This window comes from Scardinius erythrophthalmus (assembly GCF_964197995.2).
Source record: "Scardinius erythrophthalmus genome assembly, chromosome: 11".
Classification (NCBI taxonomy): domain Eukaryota; kingdom Metazoa; phylum Chordata; class Actinopteri; order Cypriniformes; family Leuciscidae; genus Scardinius; species Scardinius erythrophthalmus.
In genome coordinates, this window is record NC_138231.1 from 22,008,474 (window position 1) to 22,031,870 (window position 23,397).

Sequence of the window (23,397 nt, forward strand, 5' to 3'; positions counted from 1 at the left end):
GTCAGGAAAAACGGGCGACCAGCATAGTTGCTACAGTTACTAGTGACAAATCATTTTACATTAATATGATGGCATCCACCAGTTTTTCTGCATTAAATTGGGTAACAAGTCGATATTGATAAAAAAAAAAAAAAAGGTCACACTTTAGTTTAGGTCCAATTCTCACTATTAACTAACTATTAACAGTGACTTTTGCCTCAATAAACTCCTAACTGCTACTTATTAATAGCTAGTTAGTTAGTTGTTAAGTTTAGGTATTGGGTAGGATTATGGAATGTAGAATATGGTCATGCAGAATAAGGCATTAATATGTGCCTTATAAGTACTAATAAACAGCCAATATCATAGTAATATGCATGCTAATAAGCAACTAGTTAATAGAGAGAAATGGACCCTAAACTAAAGAGTTACCAAATAAATGAATTAATTAATGAATTAAATAAACATTAATCTTTCCAACACAAGCTCATTTGTGACCCTGCCTGTGAAACCCCGGCTAAAGTTGCAAAGTCGAATTACGAGATTAAGAGCATCAAAATGTTATAGCCATAAAAATATGTAAATGATAGATTATACCAAGGGCTTCGAGATATAGTACTCAAATTTCTATTTATAACATAAGAAATACTGAAATTAATGATTTTATTGACCATTTGTTTTATTATTTTGCGCAACAAAAATAGAAAGTTAGCTTCCTAAACATTGATTTCAATCATCTCTGGGTTTAATTTCACCTGCTTATTCTTGTATCATTCAGTTCAGAAATTCAGTTATTCAGGAAAGGCAAGAAAACTGCGACTTAAGCCAGATTCTGATTTCTGTCTGGATTCTTTTGTGTAATCACCAAAATTTCAGGAACAGCTCATTTGTTTAGTAACTTAACATTCTGCCAAGATAACCATCTTATTTGAAAGGCATTTTATGGCTGCTATGTTTAGAAATAATTCGGTCTTTGAATGCTGATGCTTTAAGTTGATCAATTTCCTATCTGACAGGGTGGCACATATGAAACATGAGGAACAGAAAATAGCTGATTGTTTAAACAGCTTATATGCTACCAGTCTCGCTGGAATTTCCCCTTAAATGATGAAATATGGCCATCAGGACCACAATACAGAGGTATTTCACAAGACAACAATATTATCCAATCCTTTATTCTCTTCAACCAATGAATGTGTGAAACAAACAGAGAATGCTTTCTTCTTTAACACACAGAACACAGCAAAAAGCATCGAATACTGAAATACACTGATAGGTGAGAGTGAGAGAGAATATCACTGTTCTTGAAGGTGATAGATTTAGATGGAGTGCCCTGTTTGAAATCACTTCTTCAGCTGCTCTCTGTTCAGTATATTTGTTTTGTTAACATCTAAACTTTGAATTAAATCAGACAGTTTAAAAAGGTTTAATGTGCCTTTGAGATATGTTAAAAGCTCAGTGTTTCTCTGTACATATGCTGATTACTCGTGCTGTAAAGCATGTGTAGCGACTGGGCTATTTGAATCATTTGTTCGTTTGATTCTGAATTAACAAATTCGGACTCTCTGTGTTTTCTAAGCACATTCCTTCCCAAAACGTTCTTTGCTAAGCTTACTAAAGCTTGTAACCTCCTGACTCCCAAATACAAATCATACGCCGGCTCCAGAGAGACTGGAGCAAATGGACTTTTACGACACTAATTGCACCTCAGAGACACTCCAGAACCTGAAACTAACATTCCTCTCTGCACCAAAGAGATAACGAAACTTTCTCCTGCTACGTGACATCACACCCCCACACACACACAAACATCCTTTGTGTTTAACTTAGAACTTAGAAATATTCTTTTTGATATATGTACAATTCCATTATGCATGTTGATTAGTGTTGCTTTGATCATATGTTTGGCTCTGAAATGTACAGTACCAGTCAAAAGTTTGGAAACATTACTATTTTTAATGTTTTTGAAAGAAGTATCTTATGCTCATCAAGCCTGCAGTAAAAAAAAAAACATGAAATATTATGAAATATTATTACAATTTAAAATAATGGTTCTCTTTTTTAATATACTTTAAAATGTAATTTATTTTTGTGATGCAAAGCTGAATTTTCATCAGCAAGTACTCCAGTCTTTGGTGTCTTATGATCCTTCAGAAATCATTCTAATGATTTGATACTCAGTTATTATCAATGATGGAAACAGTTGTGCTGTTTAATATATTTTTTTGGAATACTTTTTTTCAGGATTCATTGATGAGCAAAACGTTAACAGCATTTATTCATAAAAACAGCATTTATTCAAAATAAAAACATTTCTAACAAAATAAATCGTTACCATCACCTTTAACAATTTAACGCATCCTTGTTGAATTAAAGTACTAATTTCTACTAAGTTATTGTTCCCAAACTTTTGAACGGTAGTGTATATTGTTACAAAAGATTTCTATTCTAAATAAATACAGTTATTTTTAACTTTTTATTCATCAAATAATCCTGAAAAAAGTATCTCAGGTTATAAAAAAAAATATTAAGCAGCACAACTGTTTCCAACATTGATCATAAATCAGCATATTAGAATGATTTCTGAAGGATCATAAGACACCAAAGACTGGAGTACTTGCTGATGAAAATTCAGCTTTGCATCACAAAAATAAATTACATTTTAAAGTATATTAAAAAAGAGAACCATTATTTTAAATTGTAATAATATTTCATAATATTACTGTTTTTTTTTTTTTTTTTTTTTTTTAAACTGCAGGCTTGATGAGCATAAGATACTTCTTTCAAAAACATTAAAAATAGTAATGTTTCCAAACTTTTGACTGGTACTGTATTTTTGAAGAATGTTCTCCCAGTAGAATCGCATCCCGTAATCCGATCTCATTGGCAGGTCATAAAGTTTGACCACCAAGCTTCAGCCAGCTCCTCTGCAAGATGAGATAACGGGGAGCTCAACATTCCAACACACGCGTTAAACACACACATATACGAACTTTGAACATTAAACTTAGAATATAAGCATGTCAGATTTCATATACTCCTGTGTGTCTCCTAGTTTATATTCACTTCATTTATGACATTTATTTGAAGGAACAAACTTTTAAATGCTTCTATTTGTGCATGTGATGGTAACTTTGTATTACTATAATCTTCAGGTGACGTTTCTGATATCTCTGTATTTCTCTCAATCTAACGGAGTTGAATTTCGATAACCAACTGCAGTAATTTGTATCATTTGACACATTTCATATGTCGTGAGCAAATCTTCTCAAATTCGATCTCACTCATGACTCATTCCAGTGGGCGTTGCCTGCAGGACAAAGGCTACGTTCACACTGCAGGCTGAAACGACCCAATTCCGATTTTTTTGCCCCTATGCGACCTGTATCTGATCTTTTCATGACAGTCTGAACGACACAGATCCGATCTTTTCAAATGCGACCCAGGCCACTTGGGTATGTGGTCCCAAATCCGATACATATCCGATCTTTTGAAATGCGACTTCAGTCTGAACGGCCAGGTCACATGTATCCGACCCGCACGTCATTGATACGCGAAAAATGTCAATATTCTGCATTGAAGTAACGTTAGCAGCTAGTCGTCGGTTTGAAAACGGACTGCATATTCGTCGAGCTGAGGTAAATCTGCCGAACGGGTCGACCTCGACGAGCCCGTTAATTAAAAAAAAAAAAAAAAAAAAAAAGCCCACGGCCATTATAAATACGTTATGTTAACTTATTTATGCTGAATCTGATATTAGATAGGTCAGCGGCTGCTGTCTGGCTCTTGTGTAACGGTCGCTGCGTGCGCTCGTGTGTGTGAGTGAGAAAATCACAGTTAGTTCAAGCAGAGACGGGCTCTGGTTAAAGTTGAGCTACTTCCGCAAACAACAAGTGACGTCGTTGACCGTTGAGTACTCTTCGGCGCATGCGGGTCACATCTGGGTCATTTCACGTTCACACAGGAGATCACAAAAGGTCGCATTTAATTGGAAATGTGAACGGCTTTGCAAAAAAATCGAATTTTTTCAAAAAATCGGAATTGAGCATTAAGCCCTGCAGTGTGAACGTAGCCAAAGAAACTTCTTCCCGCTCTGAAATCTTTGAAGGTGATTGGTTGTTCGCACGAACAGAGGCGTCAACCTATCTTTTCCATAAAAGAAAAAGAAATCTTCGGAGAGCACTTTTTCTGTGAGAGGTTTTCAAGATCCATGGCTCCTTAGGGAGCTTTTTTTGTTTCTCTTTTATTTTTCCTTAAGTCTTTCCTTTATTTTCGTCTTCGGACTCTTCCCCGTTCAATGAAGCGAACGGAGCAGGCAACTTCAACTCAAAGAAGACAGAGACTCTTTTGAAATTCCCGCGATCACGCTCAGGTCTCTCGTCCTCTCCGGTCAGACTTCGGGAAACACCAATTTCGGCTTCGGCCACCGTCTCCGGGCGCGCACCTCCGCGTCACTCCCTCATCTCCGTTTTTCTTTCCTTTACTAAGTTTTATTTTCATATTCGCCTCTCCCCCACAAGGGAGAGGAACTCTGAATCATTTATTTGGTAATTTAACGTTCTGCGAACCTTTAAACCTTCGCGCGAGTCTGCTCGCACCGGAAGACACGAAAGAACGCACAGATCCAAAAGGACGACCCACGCACGCTTGTCTTTCACAAATACAAGGAGAACCATACGCAAGTATTGATTGGATATGATTGATGTGATTTCTTGTTGTCTCTCTCAAGGTTACATTGTCTGTGATTTAGTTTACTGTGATCATTTCAGATGATCTTTTGCTTTCACTTTCTCTCGCTCACTCTTTCATCCTCTCTCTCTCTCTCTCTCTCTCATCATCTGTTATCCGTTTTGTCTTGTATTGGTTTACTGTTTGTATTGTTATATGTTGTAAATTGTAGAATTTGTATCCCTTAGTTCGATGTAGTAATTAGTTCAATTATTAAAACCTATTATATGCTTGACTGTCTCTGTCTAAGATGCTCATATAACCAAGTCAATGAGATGTTTCGATCTAGCTACATGCTTTATCTGGTTACGATTTAAAGGAGAACTCCGGTCAATTTTAACATTGAGCTCATTTTTTTGTACATTTGGAGTGCTGTCAATACAGAGAACAACGACAAAAATCGGTGTTGCCTACACCGAGTTATTCTATTTTTAAAATTTGCACCCTGTTGACTTCAATGGGGCAAATACCTGTGTTTACATCCTGTTTTCGGTTGAAGTCCAAAGTAATCGATTGCCGAGTTCACGCGCGTAATCATAGGTAACTAAACCTATGCGCGTGAACTCGGCAATCGACTACTTTGGACTTCAACCGAAAACAGGATGTAAACACAGGTATTTGCGCTGGCTTAAATAACATCATTTTTATACATATCTTTCACATCTACTGCAGTCAGATTCACTCGTGTTCACTCAGAAGGAATCACTCACATTTTCTGTGCACTTGTAATGACACATCAAGGATGTTAAGAGGCTAAAAGCAGGTTTAGTACTTGCCCCATTGAAGTCAACAGGGTGCAAATTTTAAAAATAGAATAACTCGGTGTAGGCAACACCGATTTTTGTCGTTGTTCTCTGTATTGACATCACTCCAAATGTACAAAAAAATTAGCTCAATGTTAAAATTGACCAGAGTTCTCCTTTAAGTAACCTAATTTTACAAACACAGAGAGTTGTTCTTTTTCAAGGCCAGAAAAAAATACTCTTTCTTGCGTTTGTAAGAAGGATAATTTTTCTTTGAGAGTTGATAAGTTAATCTTACGTTTAATGTTTGCTGGACAAACAGATTGTTTGATAACAAAATTAATTCCATTAAAAGTTATCCCATAGCTTCGATTTGAAATAAGACTATTGATGTAGTAATGACGAACCATAACCCGTTATGGTAATCATTCATATATCGATCTAGTTTCAGCTTCGATAAATTAATGTAACTGTAATATGCAAAATATTAATCATATTCATGATTAATTATTAAAATTCCCTATAGATCATTTGAGCTATTTGTTAATGTACAACCCAGTGCGGTTACACATGGCATCTCACTGGTAAAAGGGTTGTGATTAATGTCCATTAACCTCTCCAGGAAATCATTCACTATTATCTGGAACCAAGAGTTCAGGGTTTGGCTGGTCAGCACGGACAGTCAGTCCCTGCTAGGAGATGTTGAATAATATTCAAAGAATGTTACATAACAGAGGCTTTAACTGTCAGTGGAGAGGTTAGATGATTTAGAAACCCTGCCACCAATTTTTTCTTTTCTTTTTTGGACAAATTAGTGAGGGTGTTCTAGTAAAGCTCCACCATAACAAGAATAGCAATGTACAGTGAGACATTTAAGATTAATTACAAATCAGTTTCCACAATTTCAAGAGTGAATCATTTATGTTGATGTCACTTCCGAAACTCTCCAGTGTGTAATTGGCCATAGGTCCTCTTAGCAGCAAAAAATAAAACTTTTATCTAAATTCTGAATTATATAGCCTAGAAAGAGCACAAAGACCACTAAAATGCTATCACTCAGTTCATAGCAATCTCACAAAGTTCCATTATAATCAATGAATTTGTCTACACTGCACAATTAATCTCTTAGGGCCTGTTTACACCTGCACGTCATGCGTTTTCTCTGATTGGATAGCTATCAGATGCTGCGTTCCAATTCACATACTATCCGTCCTAAATAGTATTCGAAATTAGAATTAGTGTGTCCAAAATCGTAGTACGTTGGAATGACTAGTCCAAAGATATCCGGATGGTCTACTTTTTCCGGTTACAATCCGAAGTGCAAATCCACTCTAACGGCTACAAACACGAATACAAAGTGTTGAAAAACTACAAACATGGAGTATGTGCGAGTCCGACGGTTAGGTAGAGAGGTTTAGATAAAGGGGTTTGAGTGATTAAGTATCTAACCTGACGGAAAGATATTTATTCAATGTTATCCACATTATATTTAATCTGCTACAGCATTGTGAACATTTGTAAAGATATGTTTAGTCATTAACTTTTAAATGCATCATTATCCAAATTGCTAAAACTTGAGGAGAGTCTCAGCATGAAAGACCCACGACTGGCAGATCAACGTGCTACTACATTTCTCTCCGAAATGGTAGGAAATTAAATTGAATGTGAAGGATTTTAACTGTGACAAGATGATTAACAGGGCAGTTTAAACGGTGACAGGATGCACATAACTTAGCGAAAGAGCTGTCCGTTAAAAACACAATTATGACGAAGTAGTATGTCCCAAAGCTTGCCTACTCTTCTGCTACACTCTCGAAAGAACTGGGCCTTGTATCCCACAATAAAGGCAGCTAGTGTGCCGTCAAAACCGCTCTATTCTAAAATAAATCAGATTGAAATTAGACATCTGATAATATTCCTGTTTACAGAAACTGTTAAATTGACTTGGAATTTAAACTCTTTCAACGCCTCATTAGCCCCGCAATGGAACAACTCATTAAGACTTGATTTTCCTCTGGGATCTGGCAATGAAAAAGGAGGGGATGTGAGTAAATTAAAATTCTCTAACAATAAGCAACACTACCCTCGCTTTGTTTAGGAAGAATATTGATTGAGTAATTACACAGAAAAATATGGGAAACACAAAATATAGGAGGGGGGGGGGGTATGAAGGTCACATATTTACTGCAGCTAAATATGGATGTCATTCTTCTTCAGTCTTATTTCTGTACGTAGAGTGTTAGATTATTTATCATATTTCACAAATTAATTTCTTCACCCCCCCCCCCCCCCCCCAAAAAAAAGGTTCAGACAACCAAATTCACATTTCTGCGATAGCATCTGTCTCACTACACTATAGTTGTTCCCACCAGCACTGCCGTCTCGGGGCAACCCACACAATTTTATCAACTGTGTGCATGTTGTTTACAAGAAGCATAAACAAAACTCACTGTCTTTTACTATATAACTGATTGCTGCATGATAGGGGAGAGCAGGGACAGTTGAAACACTTTTCAGATAAAAGTTGTTTTCTAAGGTTACAGATAGATTTTTTTTTTTTTTTGTGATCAACAACTCACATATGTGTTCTCTTAGTATCATGTGTTATTCAGTACAAATATAGAATGATTTAAGTAAAATTTGGCTTTGAACGGTAGTTGTGTTGCCTGAGCAGGACGATTGCAACAGAGGGGTGGGACGGACGAAACATAACAGTTTAAATGGCAACTATTCATCTAATGCTTGTTTTTGTGAACCTACCTGACAAGTAACTTATGTACATATTGTTCCAAACAAATTTTGTAATTTATTTTAATTTAAAGGTTCATATTAACTATTTTTGTTCTGTCGCCCAATAAACAATAGCCAATAAGCCTATGCGCATTTTGTAATCTTTCTAATAGGCTATTTTGACGAAGACAGACAAATCCGTTTGCAATTAATTTTCTTACATTTCTTCCTTGAGTCATATTGAGTGTTTGCTAGTTGAATAGCCTGTTATTATGAAGAAAACGAGGTCAACCAGAAGACGATAAATGAAATTTATAGAAGATTGAAGATTGGAAAATTGATGATTATTAAAGAAACAACATGTGTTGCATAATTGAAAATGAATTTGCATTAAAAGAAACACAAGTCTAGGAACAGTATATGAATCTATGAACAGTATAGGCTATGACCAGGTTTAACTGGCAGGAGGCACGGTCGGGACAGCGCCTCCTGTTATTTAAACTTCTTTTGCCCTAAAACTAAAAAACTCAGTACTCATACACCTGCCGTATTATCATTACAATGGCACATGAAACGATAAATACAACTTGTCAGTCCAAAAAAAGTACCGCACGAAATAATTCACTCACCGCACTCAAAAACAGCTTTGCGGCTTTAACTCCAAAACGGCATGACGTAAAGAAGAAATGTTTTCGCGGGTATGGTAAGCATTGCATGCTGTACGTGCTAACGAAATTTGACATACATGACGTGAGTAGTTTTCAAGGAAATCTCAGTGTTTCATCCATTCCGTGTTTCAATCGTCCCGGCTCTCCCCTACTACATTACTGGTTGCTAAAATTAGTTTGGTGTAAAATAAACATTGACCATCCACATTATTTATTTAAAGCTTTATTTAAGACACCAAAATGTTATAATGATTGTATTAAAATTTTTATATATATGGAAATAGGGTAAGAATTTTATGTATATATGTATATGCCCTAATTCTACGTGGCATTGATTCAACATGGTGCTGAAAGCCCATATTGATAGGATAGCATCTTGGAGTTGATGGAGATTTGTGGGATGCACATCCAGGGCACGAAGCTCCCGTTCCACCACATCCCAAAGATGCTCTATTGGGTTGAGATCTGGTGACTGTGGGGGCCATTTTAGTACAGTGAACTCATTGTCATGTTCAAGAAACCAATTTGAAATGATTCGAGCTTTGTGACATGGTGCATTATCCTGCTGGAAGTAGCCATCAGAGAATGGGTACATGGTGGTCATAAAGGGATGGACATGGTCAGAAACAATGCTCAGGTAGGCCGTGGCATTTAAACAATGCCCAATTGGCACTAAGGGGCCTAAAGTGCGCCAAGAAAACATCCCCCACACCATTACACCACCACCAGCAGCCTGCACAGTGGTAACAAGGCATGATGGATCCATGTTCTCATTCTGTTTACGCCAAATTCTGACTCTACCATCTGAATGTCTCAACAGAAATCGAGACTCATCAGACCAGGCAACATTTTTCCAGTCTTCAACTTTCCAATTTTGGTGAGCTCGTGCAAATTGTAGCCTCTTTTTCCTATTTGTAGTGGAGATGAGTGGTACCCGGTGGGGTCTTCTGCTGTTGTAGCCCATCCGCCTCAAGGTTGTGCGTGTTGTGGCTTCACAAATGCTTTGCTGCATACCTTGGTTGTAACGAGTGGTTATTTCAGTCAAAGTTGCTCTTCTATCAGCTTGAATCAGTCGGCCCATTCTCCTCTGACCTCTACCATCAACAAGGCATTTTCGCCCACAGGACTGCCGCATACTGGATGTTTTTCCCTTTTCACACCATTCTTTGTAAACCCTAGAAATGGTTGTGCGTGAAAATCCCAGTAACTGAGCAGATTGTGAAATACTCAGACCGGCCCATCTGGCACCAACAACCATGCCACGCTCAAAATTGCTTAAATCACCTTTCTTTCCCATTCTGACATTCAGTTTGGAGTTCAGGAGATTGTCTTGACCAGGACCACACCCCTAAATGCATTGAAGCAACTGCCATGTGATTGGTTGATTAGATAATTGCATTAATGAGAAATTGAACAGGTGTTCCTAATAATTCTTTAGGTGAGTGTGTATATATATATATATATATATATATATATATATATATATATATATATATATATATATATATATATATATATATATATATATATATATATATATATATATGTGTGTGTGTGTGTGTGTATAAAACCTGATTAAATCCATACACGCATGAAATTAGGATTCAGTCCTGCAAATAAATGCAGCCTCAACTCCCAAAACTTTGCAGTTTGTTCTTGGCTAAAGTACAAAAAGAAAGAAAGAAAAAAACTTCTTTGGATCATCAGTGTGATATTCAGGGTGTGAATTCAACAGGTGAAAGGTTCATTTGGTAACACTTTAGAATACTGTTCCTTCATTAATGAATAACTACACAGGAACAAATGAGTAATGCATTAGTAACACTCTAGTAACTACTATTAACTAACAATAAACTCTGATTAACAAATTAGTAGGTAATAGCGCGCAGTCGGATGTGGTAGTTCACTATTAGCTAATCAATAACTACTATTTTTCATACCTCACTGAAGACTATAAGAACTACTATATACAGGTTCATAAATATGTATTATGCACAATGTTTAATATAAGGTAATGGTAGCCCATTAGTAATGAATCAAGTGTTACTACCTGTACATCCTTCTAAAGGAACTACTAATAATTTGGATCAGTATTCGAAAGTGAAAAACATGATAACAACCTAATATTGACTGAAGTCACTGTAAGCTTTTAAGGCTTTTGTAAGGTTTTGGATAGTAATGAATCAAGTGTTACTACATCTTTCTAAAGGAACTACTAATTATTTGGATCAGTATTCTAAAGTGAAGATCAAGGGAACACACTAGTAATGACTAAAGTGTTACCAAATCCATTGGAAGGAATTGCTATTCAAAATCTTACAAAAATCTCAAAAGCTTACAATGACTTCAGTCAATATTAAGTTGTTATCATGTTTTTCACTTTAGATACTGATCCAAATTATTAGTAGTTCCTTTAGAAGGATGTAGTAACACTTGATTCATTACTAATGGGCTACAACTACCTTATATTAAACATTGTGCATTATAAATATTTATTAACCTGTATATAGTAGTTCTTATAGTCTTCAGTGAGGTATGAAAAATAGTAGTTATTGATTAGCTAATAGTGAACTACCACTTTTGTAAGGCTTTTGTAAGGTTTTGGATAGTAATGAATCAAGTGTTTCTACATCTTTCTAAAGGAACTACTAATTATTTGGATCAGTATTCTAAAGTGAAGATCATGGGAACACACTAGTAATGACTAAAGTGTTACCAAATCCATTGGAAGGAATTGATATTCAAAATCTTACAAAAATCTCAAAAGCTTACAATGACTTCAGTCAATATTAGGTTGTTATCATGTTTTTCACTTTAGATACTGATCCAAATAATTAGTAGTTCCTTTAGAATGATGTAGTAATACTTGAGTCATTACTAGTGGGTTACCATTACCTTTTATTATAAATTATGCATTATTCATGTTAATTATGAACCTGTAGATAGTAGTTCTCTGGGAGGAAAAAAATAGTAGTTATTGATTAGCTAATAATGAACTACTACATTCATCTGAGCGCGATTACTTACTAATTTGTTAATCAGAGTTTCTTGTTAGTTAATAGTAGTTACTAGAATGTTAATAATACGTTACTCGTTTGTTCCTGTGTAATTATTCATTAATGAAGGAACAGTATTCTAAAGTGTTACCGTTCATTTCAATGCTCCACTGATCATTTGACGGAGATACCAAAGGTGTTGTTTGGTTAGAGGAATTAGTTGACAAAGAAAGCTCACTGTGTTGATTCCCATGATGTCTCACTTCTTCTCAGTCTAAAGCCAGTAAGTTAATTTGCACTGAAGCCTCACAGTGGGATGTTAATCTTTAGAGTGTGTTTGTGTGTCTAGATGTGTGTATAGTCTCATGGTGCACATAGGCTCATAGTTCTGGTCCAATCACAATCCCTTCTGACTGAATTGATATATTTGAGTGATATTGAGTGTTGTCTTTCCTGCTGTGCGTTGTTGAGTGGGATTTGAAGATGTTATTAGGCAGTTCTTCAACATTTGGGTTGGAAAACAGTATGAGCTACGATAACCCGATTATAATTTCCACTTGGATGAACTTAGAATCGATCTCAAGACTCAAAACAACATACACTTCACAAACAAGTAGATGTAGAGGATCATGCTATCCTTCAGCACAGTGGTGGGTAAGACAGTCGTAGATCTGTTCGTATGGAGTTGTGGACAACAGATAAACACCAATGATAAATGCCAGTGTTGGAAAAGCTACTTTGTAACTTCATTAGCAACTTTCCAAGTAAAAGTAGATATATACATTGGGGCAATTTAAGGGGAAATATCTTTTAAATATGAAACATCAGATAAATAAAATAAATGAGTATTTATCTGGTACATAATCAGTACGGATCACAATTAGGGTTATAGGGTTACTCAATAAAATTAAAAGAGATACATTTTCCCTAAATAAAGTAATAAAACGAGAAACAAACTATTCTTAACTGAATCAAAAACAAAGTAATAAACAGCTGAATTTATGATAATAAAATAAATAGGCCTAGTAACTTTTAAAAGAAAAGAGAAAATTGGGACGAGAAAAGATTTCAAGGCAAACTATTTTAAATAAAGTTTATGTTTTAGTACAGTGTAGGGGAGTCATTTGACTTTCAGTTCTCAAACCAGTTGAGAACCACTGCTTTAGTAGATGTCTTACTAATTCAACAGCAGCATGTCGACTCGAATCACACCATGAGGGCCTTTCACGGGGGGGGGGTCAAAAACACATCTCTTATCTCAGTGACTTACATTCTCTCTCACTTCCTCTCAAAACTGAGATGCCTTGGTTGTTATTTCATGGAACAGATGGTGTGTGAGCACATTACCTCTCCACAGAGACGTTAAGGAGAAAAAGACTTTCAATCTGTTGAAGTCTGGCTTTCTTTCAGACATAATCACCATTTTCTAGCATCAGCAGAATCCCCTACACACACTTCTGAGGATTCCAGCAATATGACATTACCGCCTGACTTTGTTGCCTTTTAGGTCACAATGATAAACCACAAGCAAGACTATAAAGAATGTATCTAATTATAATTCACCTCAACAGTGAACAAGACAACAGACAGCATTCATGTCAATTTGGTCTGTACATTTAAATGATTAAACTGGATTGTACATTATATCATATATGGTAACAATTTACAATAAGGTTCATTAGTTAACTTTAGTTAACTACTATAGTTAACATGAACTAAGAATGAACAATACTTCTTCAGCATTTATTAATCTTAGTTAATATTGATTTCAACATTTACTAATACGTTATTAAAATCAAAGGTTGTATTTGTTAACAGTAGCTATTGCACTGTGAACTAACATGAACAAACAATAAACAGCTGCATTTTTTTTAAACTAACTTTAACAAAGATTAATAAATAGTGTAACAAATGTATTGCTCATGGTTAGTTCATGTTAATTAATACATTACAAATGTTAACTAATGAACCTTAGTTTGTTAAACTTCTAGGGCCCTATCTTGCACCCAGCGCAATTGACTTTGTACACCGACACATGTATCATTCCTATTTTGCACCCGCGCACAGCTGACTTTTCCCTCCACAGACGCACGTCAGTAAATTAGGAAATTAACTTGCGCTCCCGGGGGCGGTTCAGCGCAAAGAGGACGTGTGTTCCGGCGCAAACGTTCCCTGGTGCTATTTTGCAGGTTTAGAAAACAATTCCGCCACTGACCAGGAAAAACCTAGTCTAAAGTCAGTGGCGCGTTGCGCATGTTATTCATATGCTTTTTTAAGGGCACATGCTTGGCCATAATCAATGTAGCGTGTGCACAACGCGCATGCACTTTGCTTATCTTATCTACACACAGACGCAGCAGTTCTCATTTTTAGAAAACCATACATTATTACAAGGAAAAATATTAACACACAAGGGAAATCATTGTTGTGTCCATGCTAATTTGGGTGGGTTTCTCCCATCCCCATACAATGTCACTTCTCTGTCTTTTACGGCCCTGACGAGAACGTCGGTCTCCTCGGCTGTGAACTGCTCCTGGCGTGCGCCTGGCAAATCCACCGTTATAATAGCAATCCGCCATGGAACAAGCGTGCCTGCTCTTAAAGGGAATGTGAGATGTCGCTCTGATTGGTTTATTTCACGTTACGCCCAAACCACACCTATGAATAATGAAGCTACTTCAGACCAACCCATTTTAGATTTGCGTCGGGCGCAAGAATCATTTATCCCGCCAGTATAATAACAACAGCGCCCAAGACCCGCCCACAAAGTTACTTGCGTTTCGCGCTTGATACTTGCTTTTCAGGTCGTTAAAATAGTCTTTAAATGCACCCCTAGTCTGGGGTGCATTTCCCGAACAACAACGTAACTCGCTGCTTAACTACCATAGTACGATGCATCGTTGAAGAAATCAGCTAGCTAGTCATGACTGTTTCACGAAACCGTACTGTCGCAAAGTGGTTGTTCAACCACGTTGGTTTATGACGTCACGCACGTGGTGGAGTAATACCTTCTTTTAATGAATCTGTTTGAGATCGAATTAACGCTAGATGTATTGCTATAAATTACTGACATGACATCTAAGGACTATTTCTAATTTATAACTTTATTTCCAGATTCAATCATAGGCTCGTTCTTACACACTAGAGCATGTACGCACATGCGCACACTTCAAAAACAGTGCTTTAAATCTCTTGACAAACTAAAAGATGTAAATTACATTTGTATGTATTCTAAATAAAAGACACAGGTTGTACTGAATGTTGTACTGGTTGTACTGAATTTCGCTCAAGATAAGGATTTATTAAGTCCATGCCATGCAAACTAGAAACTATGCTTCTAACCACAGGTCGAGAGCTGTCGTTCCAACTACACAATTTTGCGATGCTGTTTGCGAATGTTAGTTAGAACGTTGGTTTCAGGAAACACTGACTCGTTGAACTGTGCTGATAACGACGGAACTTGTGAACATAGTTGGCTAACGATGCTTTTGGGAAACGCACCCCTGTTTATCAGTTCTCCTCTGTTCCCTACCTGTTTGTCTCCTTGGTTACTAATTAATTAGGTTCCTCGTTTCAGGTGTGTTGTGCTAATTAGTCTTGTTAGTTCCTCTTGTTTGCTATGTATTTAAAACCAATATTTCTGTCTGTTCCTTGTCTTGTAATATTTAGAGTTCTATGTGATATGTGGTTGTACATTTTCATGAGAATCCTTTATCGTCTCCGTCGTCTGGCACTTGATTACAGCCACCTATTCGTGACAATTGTAAAATGACATAGTTTCCTAATCTGAGCAGGTAAAATATTATTAAAGGGGTGGTTTACTGCCTTTTTTCTTTGCTTGATTGTGTTTATGGGCTGCAATATAACATGTCTTCGTGTTTCGTTTGTTAAAAAACGCCTTATTTTTCATAAATTTCACCTTTATTGTAAGCCGCTTCCTCCTCTGTCATTTGAACGACCGGTTGACTTCCTGAGTCTATGAAAACACTCCCTCAGAAACAGGCAATGGGCTCAGATTGGTTAGTTCGGCCGGTGTGTTGTAATTGGCTAAACTGCGTCCGGAATCTTCACGCCCATTACCTTTACGGGCGACAGTTGCATGTGCTGCAAATGTAATGGTGTCAATATTGCCTCATCAGTTTGAGCTAGAATCAGACCCAGAGAGCGGTGATGAGTCAAGCAGAACCTCCGCAAACACGGCTCTTACTAAACGTTTCTGAATGGTAATTTTTTTTTATTATTATTATTTTCTCAAAGAATTTCCATACGCTGTTACTTGAAAATGCTACTGCTGTTTGTTAGCTTTTGAGATACGGTTTCCCCCTGATATAACTGAATACATGACTAAGTAATACCGTTTTTTAAAGATATTGTTTTATTGATAGAATGAACAACCGTTTAACTATTCACAAAACTTAGTAGCCTAGTTTACTCAGTTTGTCGTTTTCTTTAGGTGTACATGTGATAACAGCAGCTAAAGTTCGCTGTTGCGATCATTTTTTGAAGTTTGTACACGTTTCTTATACACACAAAATAACATCGAACTAACTAGCTACTATAACCAAACAGCTTTGGCATTGGTTTGCGTTCTTGATCAAATAAAAAAATTACGTCATAATGTAGCTATACATGGAAAATACGTTTACAAAATTTGTACATATTACAAATTCGGGTCCAAAATGTTTGTACGCATCTGTCATACTAAAGCCAGCGCTGACATTTTTTTACATCCTTGATAAAACTATTACGTCTTCTTAAATTATACAGGCAAATGGATTTAAAAATATTAAATCTTACTTGCAGGTTGTGCCCCAACAACTGCTCCCTCTGCTTCATGTTGGAGTAATAGTTTCTTGTTGAATCCGACATTGAACTCGTGTAGATTCTGGAAGCTGTCTTCCGTAAAATGCGCAGCACAGAGAGCTAAACTACGATTGTAATTGTCAGGAACATAATCAAACTTAAATTTTAACCATTGTTGACGAACTACAGCGTCTGTAGGAAGCCTGAACACAGAAGACCTGACAGCTACAGCTCTCCACTATAACTCCTCCTCTTCGACAGCAGAACATGTTCCGGAGGGAGGGTTGATGTAAATGTATGGGTTAGTTACGTATAAAACCCGGGAAGTATCTCGTTGTAGTCCCATTCGAGTCATTTTTGTAGGCATTAAACTTCCTGATTTTTAAAAGACAATATCTCCGCTTACGTTGAACTTTCAGCGCAGCAACTTTGCAGATATTGTTCATGCACCAACAGCAACATTACACAGTATTTAAAATGAAAAAAGTGAAATAGCAATCAACCACCCCTTTAAAGAGTTAAAAAGAATAATCAAACATTCACTCACTTTTAATGATGCTCAGATATCATTAAAACCTTTTTCATTTAGTCAGCTGAAATAATGAGGTAATACATATGAGAAAATATATTTAATTTAATCTTGTTGTGTTTCAATTTACTCAGAACCCATGTTTCACAGTGTGTATAATGTAGTGCGGTGGTTGTGATAGTCAGCACTATAGTATAATGGCCACGCTGACACCCATTATAAGTGCTAAACATTATGCGAGGCAGGACTTACGATATGGAGCATGATGTAGTCTCCTAGTCGGGGGGCGCTGTCAATGCGGACCAGAATCCCGTCCTTGATAGTAGTGCTGAAGCCCACCGCCAGTCTATCAGTCCGAGTGCTGGGCCTCTCGTTATTGGGCCATGTGTACGTGATAAGACCTCCACCCTTTCCAAAGATGTACGTCGCTCCAGCTGCAGGGAGGAATAGAGAAATATAGTGTGAGGGATCAGCTGATTCTTTTACAATGCAACATCCAGCTGGTAGGATGTCAAAAGTACCAATATCAGTATTGTTAGTACAGAATTCTAACTATTCAGTACCAAAAGGCAGCAGACAGCAAAAAGCTTACGAAGAGCTTACGATGATGCAGCTACATAAGCTTGAGCAGTCAAAATTCCTGTCTTGGCAAAGTATTAAGTAATGTAAATACAGTCTCTTTGTCTTCAGCAAATGTAAACAGATGGGACATACAATTGAATGTGTCACAATATCAGATCTGTGCACTAGATCTTACAGTGTAAATGCACTCTAAAAGGCTATTATGCTGTTAATATTTATCGAAAAACATTATTGACAAGGAAAAGAAAACCACTCACTGCTCTTGATTGGATAATTTTAGTAGATTTAATACAACTGAACATGAAGACAAAGTAAGGCTTAGAGAAAAATAAATGCAGCAGATTTGAATTATAAGCTTTTTAGTCAGTCACCAATAACAGTGAATCCAATATCAATGGATTATATCTAATACTATAAAATTTGAGAATAATTTGTTTTATTTCACATTTTATTTCACATTAATACTTTATTTCTATACAAATATAATGTTTTATACTGATATTGTTCACTGTTGTATGCTTTGTTCTTTAGGTTTTATTTGTCTTATTTCTTGCAATTTGCTAGATTACTGTAAAACCGCTCTAGTGTTTAAGTAATTAGGCAAATCTGAATGCTGAATATCAGTATTCCAGAATTATAGCCCTATTCGCACACTAATTATTTCTCATGGGGTTGTAAGGTATTTTCAACATTTACAGGGGCTAGTCTGTGATTTTATTGCCATCCGAATCCAGAATGTCAGGTTTTTTCTTCTGCTGCACTTTGGATGCATTTTAAAGATCTAGCCTACACTTTTATAACTGAAATTCTGAAAGAACAATATTATTTCATATCACCGCTCAAAGGAGAAAAAAAAAAAAAAAAGCAGGTAAACATTTGAAATGGGCCGTTATTATGGCAGCAATTATATACATAAAAATATATAATATAAATATATTAACCAAGCAGCTTTATGTTTACCTTATGTAAATACGAGGCTGTATTAACTTATAACCGTTAATTTCAAAATTGTTACATCCATCATTTTGAGATAAAATATGCAAGACTGGAAAAACTGGAAGAGAGGGCAACTCTCTGAGAGAACAAAGGAAATTAACATTTGGGGCCCTATCTTGCACCCAGCGCAATTGACTTTGTAGACCTAATGTATCATTCCTATTTTGCACCCGCGCACAGCGGACTTTTCCTTCCACAGACGCACGTCGGTAAACTAGGAAATGCATTTGCGCTCCCGGGGGCGGTTCAGCGCAAAGAGGAGGCGTGTTCCGGCACAAACGTTCCCTGGTGCTATTTTGCAGGTTTAGAAAACAATTCCGCCACTGACCAGGAAAAACCTAGTCTAGGGGCCCTATTTTAACGATCTGAAATGCAAGTATCAAGCGTGAAACGCAAGTAACTTTGTGGGTGGGTCTTGGGCGCTGTTGCTATTATACCGGTGGGATAAATGACTCTTGCGCCCGACGCAAATCTAAAATGGGTTGGTCTGAAGTAGCTTCATTATTCATAGGTGTGGTTTGGGCGTAACGTGAAATAAACCAATCAGAACGACATATCACATTCCCTTTAAGAGCAGGCACGCTTGTTCCATGGCGGATTGCTAATATAACGGCGGATTTGCCAGGCGCACGCCAGGAGCGGTTCACAGCCGAGGAGACCGACGTTCTCTTCAGGGCCGTAAAAGACGGAGAAGTGACATTGTATGGGGATGGGAGAAACCCACCCAAATTAGCTTCGGTTAAACAGGCGTATACAAATTTGGGTAAATGTGTAAGCTAGATTTATCCCTATTTTTGTCACATCTTCATGGACACAACAATGATTTCCCTCGTGTGTTAATATTTTTCCTTGTAATAATGTATGGTTTTCTAAAAATGAGAACTGCTGTGTCTGTGTGTAGATGAGATAAGCAAAGTGCATGCGCGTTGTGCACACACTACATTGATTATGGCCAAGGATGCGCCCTTAAAATAGCATATGAATAACATGCGCAATATTTTCCTATTATTAATATGAATTTATTCTTATTAATCCTAGCGTCTGCCATTTTTACACAATCATGTGACTGACCACGTAATCAGCGCGTGTCCCGGTTCGTAAGATTACAAAACTCGCTCCTCCACTAGGAATAAATCGCCATCCGAATGCACGAGTTTTATCACTGAGGTGCCATACTAATTTATTTTTACAGACACCCACATGAGAAACGTTTACCGTCTAAATAAGTATTTTGATTGCTTTAAAAAACACACAGATAAATCCTCAGCTCTACAGAAAATATGGTGGATTTTAAGAACCCTATAGTGACGATTCAGATGGTAAGCTGTTCTACGATCAGGCTCTTGTTTTATCATTGTGGTTCATGCAGAATTTATTAGAAGTTGGTCTGAGATCACTGTGAAACCTCCAACAAGCCTATATATTTTTATGCAAGTTTTAGTGACCTAATTTTCATGGTGACTCTTAGACCTTGGCTGTGTGTCTAGAGCTTGAGCTGAGCACTGGGATCAATGCTTGGCCCTCAAGCCTCTGAAATGGGACTCAATACAGGGAAAAGCTTGAAGCTGCCAAAAAAAAGAAAAAGAAAAAAAGACTTACAATCCTCATCCATTATACATGAAACTGCAACTAGAGAACAAAAGCAGGCAAAGATATAAAATCAAACAATCTCTTCCAAGTGTAATTTGACAAACACGAAAGGGCAAAGAAAATAAGCTGGACGTTGGCTCTTCGAGAAGAAGGATCATTATGCTTTCACATCACACCCATAGCAAAAGATAAAACGAGTGACAAAACTCCAGAAAGTTACTTTGAATCACAGTAATTACCCCTCTCAAATCAGAACCATTTACTAATGTCTGGAAAAACATGTAATCAATTGCATCCAGGACTCTGAGGTCTAAAACTATTAAAACATCAGAATCTTTGTGATCTATTATAGGCAGGGCCGGATTTATGCACACAGTAAGCATTCCAGGCACGTGCCAATGGTCGCATGTCCAGGGAGGCCCAATTACAATGAGGAGAAATAATATATTTTCTTAATTATTATAATTATGTTACTCTAATAGTAAAACACCAAAATACAATTACCATCTAAATTAACACAATTTTAAATATTGGGCAGAAACCTCGTATCTTAACTCTGATAGTAGGTGGCGCTTATGGAAAAGCATGAATACAGTGGTACACAAAGCAGCACTGCGCTTATATATACCACTGCAGGCTGTATAGGCATTAGCACAAGTGTAGGACGAAAAAGAAAATGCCATCGAAACTTTTCTGAAGAGAGTCAGTTCCATTCAGAGATCCATTCATAAAAATGTCTACCTTTTGGAACAGTCCTAAAATGCTGCCTCTGTAGGCAGCTCAATAGGTTTTTGAACAAAGCAATTGAGATCAAAGAAGTAACTGAGGAATGAACATGTTTGTGCAATTTTTGGGCCCTGTGCAGAAGGAACAACTACACTGAGAGTTTTATTGCCATCATTGACGTTTTCACCACCATTCGTTTGTTATTATGACTGTAACATCTCATTTGCACATCTGGGCTTGAGGGCCCAGCTGGTTGATATTCCTTAAAGAAAAACTCAGGTCAATTTTAACATTGAGCTCATTTTTTTGTACATTTGGAGTGCTGTCAATACAGAGAACAACGACAAAAATCGGTGTTGCCTACACCGAGTTATTCTATTTTTAAAATTTGCACCCTGTTGACTTCAATGGGGCAAGTACTAAACCTGCTTTTAGCCTCTTAACATGTGTCATTACAAGTGCACAGGTCATGTGAGTGATTCCTTCTGAGTGAACACGAGTGAATCTGACTGCAGTAGATGTGAAAGATATGTATAAAAATGATGTTATTTAAGCCAGCGCAAATACCTGTGTTTACATCCTGTTTTTCGGTTGAAGTCCAAAGTAGTCGATTGCCGAGTTCACGTGCATAGGTTTAGTTACCTATGATCACGCGCGTGAACTCGGCAATCGATTACTTTGGACTTCAACCGAAAAACAGGATGTAAACACAGGTATTTGCGCTGGCTTAAATAACATCATTTTTATACATATCTTTCACATCTATTGCAGTCAGATTCACTCGTGTTCACTCAGAAGGAATCACTCACATGACTTGTGCACTTGTAATGACACATCAAGGATGTTAAGAGGCTAAAAGCAGGTTTAGTACTTGCCCCATTGAAGTCAACAGGGTGCAAATTTTAAAAATAGAATAACTCGGTGTAGGCAACACCGATTTTTGTCGTTGTTCTCTGTATTGACAGCACTCCAAATGTACAAAAAAATGAGCTCAATGTTAAAATTGACCGGAGTTCTCCTTTAAGGGGAAGACACATCATGCCGAGCGGATGGGGTTGAGTCCCAGGAGACAGAGAGACATATGGGAGTGAGATGAAAGAGAATGCATCACATTCATATAAGACTTGCGCTGGGTCAGCCTATCTTGTCCCCAACTAATGTCTATGCTAGGTCAACACTCTATTTCAGGGGCTTTCTATTTTATGGAGTCAAGGACCCCTTATAGGGAAGAAAATTTTCCAAAGACCCCCTTATAATTATAACAGTGATTAATCCCAAAGTTAATGTGGGTGAGAGTAATGAACATAATATGCTTGTTTTATTGGTGCAAACGGTCCCCATTGTAAATGTAGGCTACTTTTTAATAATAGGCTACAGTTACATTTTATTATTTACCGTATTTTCCAGAAAATAAGTCTCACACATAAGTCGAACCAGGTCAAACTTGCATTGAGAAAAAAAAACAAAAAAAAAAAACATAAAAGTTGCATAGGTGTATAAGTCCCATTTTATTGTTAGATTCAGAAATAATGTAAAATACTGGTAAATAAAACTAAACGTTACCAAACTCTAAACACTGTAAACATGTATTTTTACTTCCTCTCACTCTAAGTCCTTTCAATTTTCTGTTCAGAAAATAAAAATAAATGAATTATAGTGCCATTCATTATAAACAACATTTAAAATAAAGGTTATTTGTAATGAATGGCACTATAATTTATTTTTATTACATAATAAACTTATTTTCTTTAACAAACTTATTTAGAGTGAAACTGAAACTGAAGTGGGCTCACTTATTCAGCATGAATCGTTTCCATGAATGAATTGTTAGTCACAGTGTAACATTTGGTTGCTAAACTATTATTTATTATGTAAAGAAGGCTTTGTACTTCTCTCGTGTCCCAATATCCACTCAAAATAGTATCCTTCAAATACGGAAAAAAACTGTTTGGAATAACACCACAGCATGCTCATGCTGTACACAACCTACATTGTACAACCAGACAAATAAAATTGAGTAATCAAATACCTTTTCTATGTTTAGTTGTCTTACAAGAGGCTGCAATGTCAAGTTAGCAATGTGAGAAGAACTGATTTGTAGTGTTGTGATACGTTGTGCGCTTAGATTAGTGGAAACAACTTAAATACTCCGTCAGATAATAGTAAGGCATCTTTCAAAATGATAAAGGGTCTATTTTTATATGTGTAACAATTAAACAAACAAAATGAGCTGTCCGTCTGTGAATTTCTTTCTGAAGCATGAGACAAAAATGAACCAAAACTTGATTGCTGCCTATTTTGAAAACCCCTGCTCTATTTTATTAGAT

General features: G+C 36.8%; 1 protein-coding gene across 1 annotated transcript in view; it reads right to left on the reverse strand.

The window, feature by feature from the left end:
* nrxn3b (neurexin 3b) overlaps nucleotides 1-23,397 on the reverse strand; it is a gene marked incomplete at its 5' end in the record, with an annotated part of 546,227 nt that overhangs the window by 225,721 nt on the left and 297,109 nt on the right. The window contains one exon of the mRNA XM_081377757.1: nucleotides 17,429-17,610. Within this exon, the coding sequence (XP_081233883.1) occupies nucleotides 17,429-17,610 (182 nt within the window). The remainder of the gene's footprint in view (nucleotides 1-17,428; nucleotides 17,611-23,397) is intronic.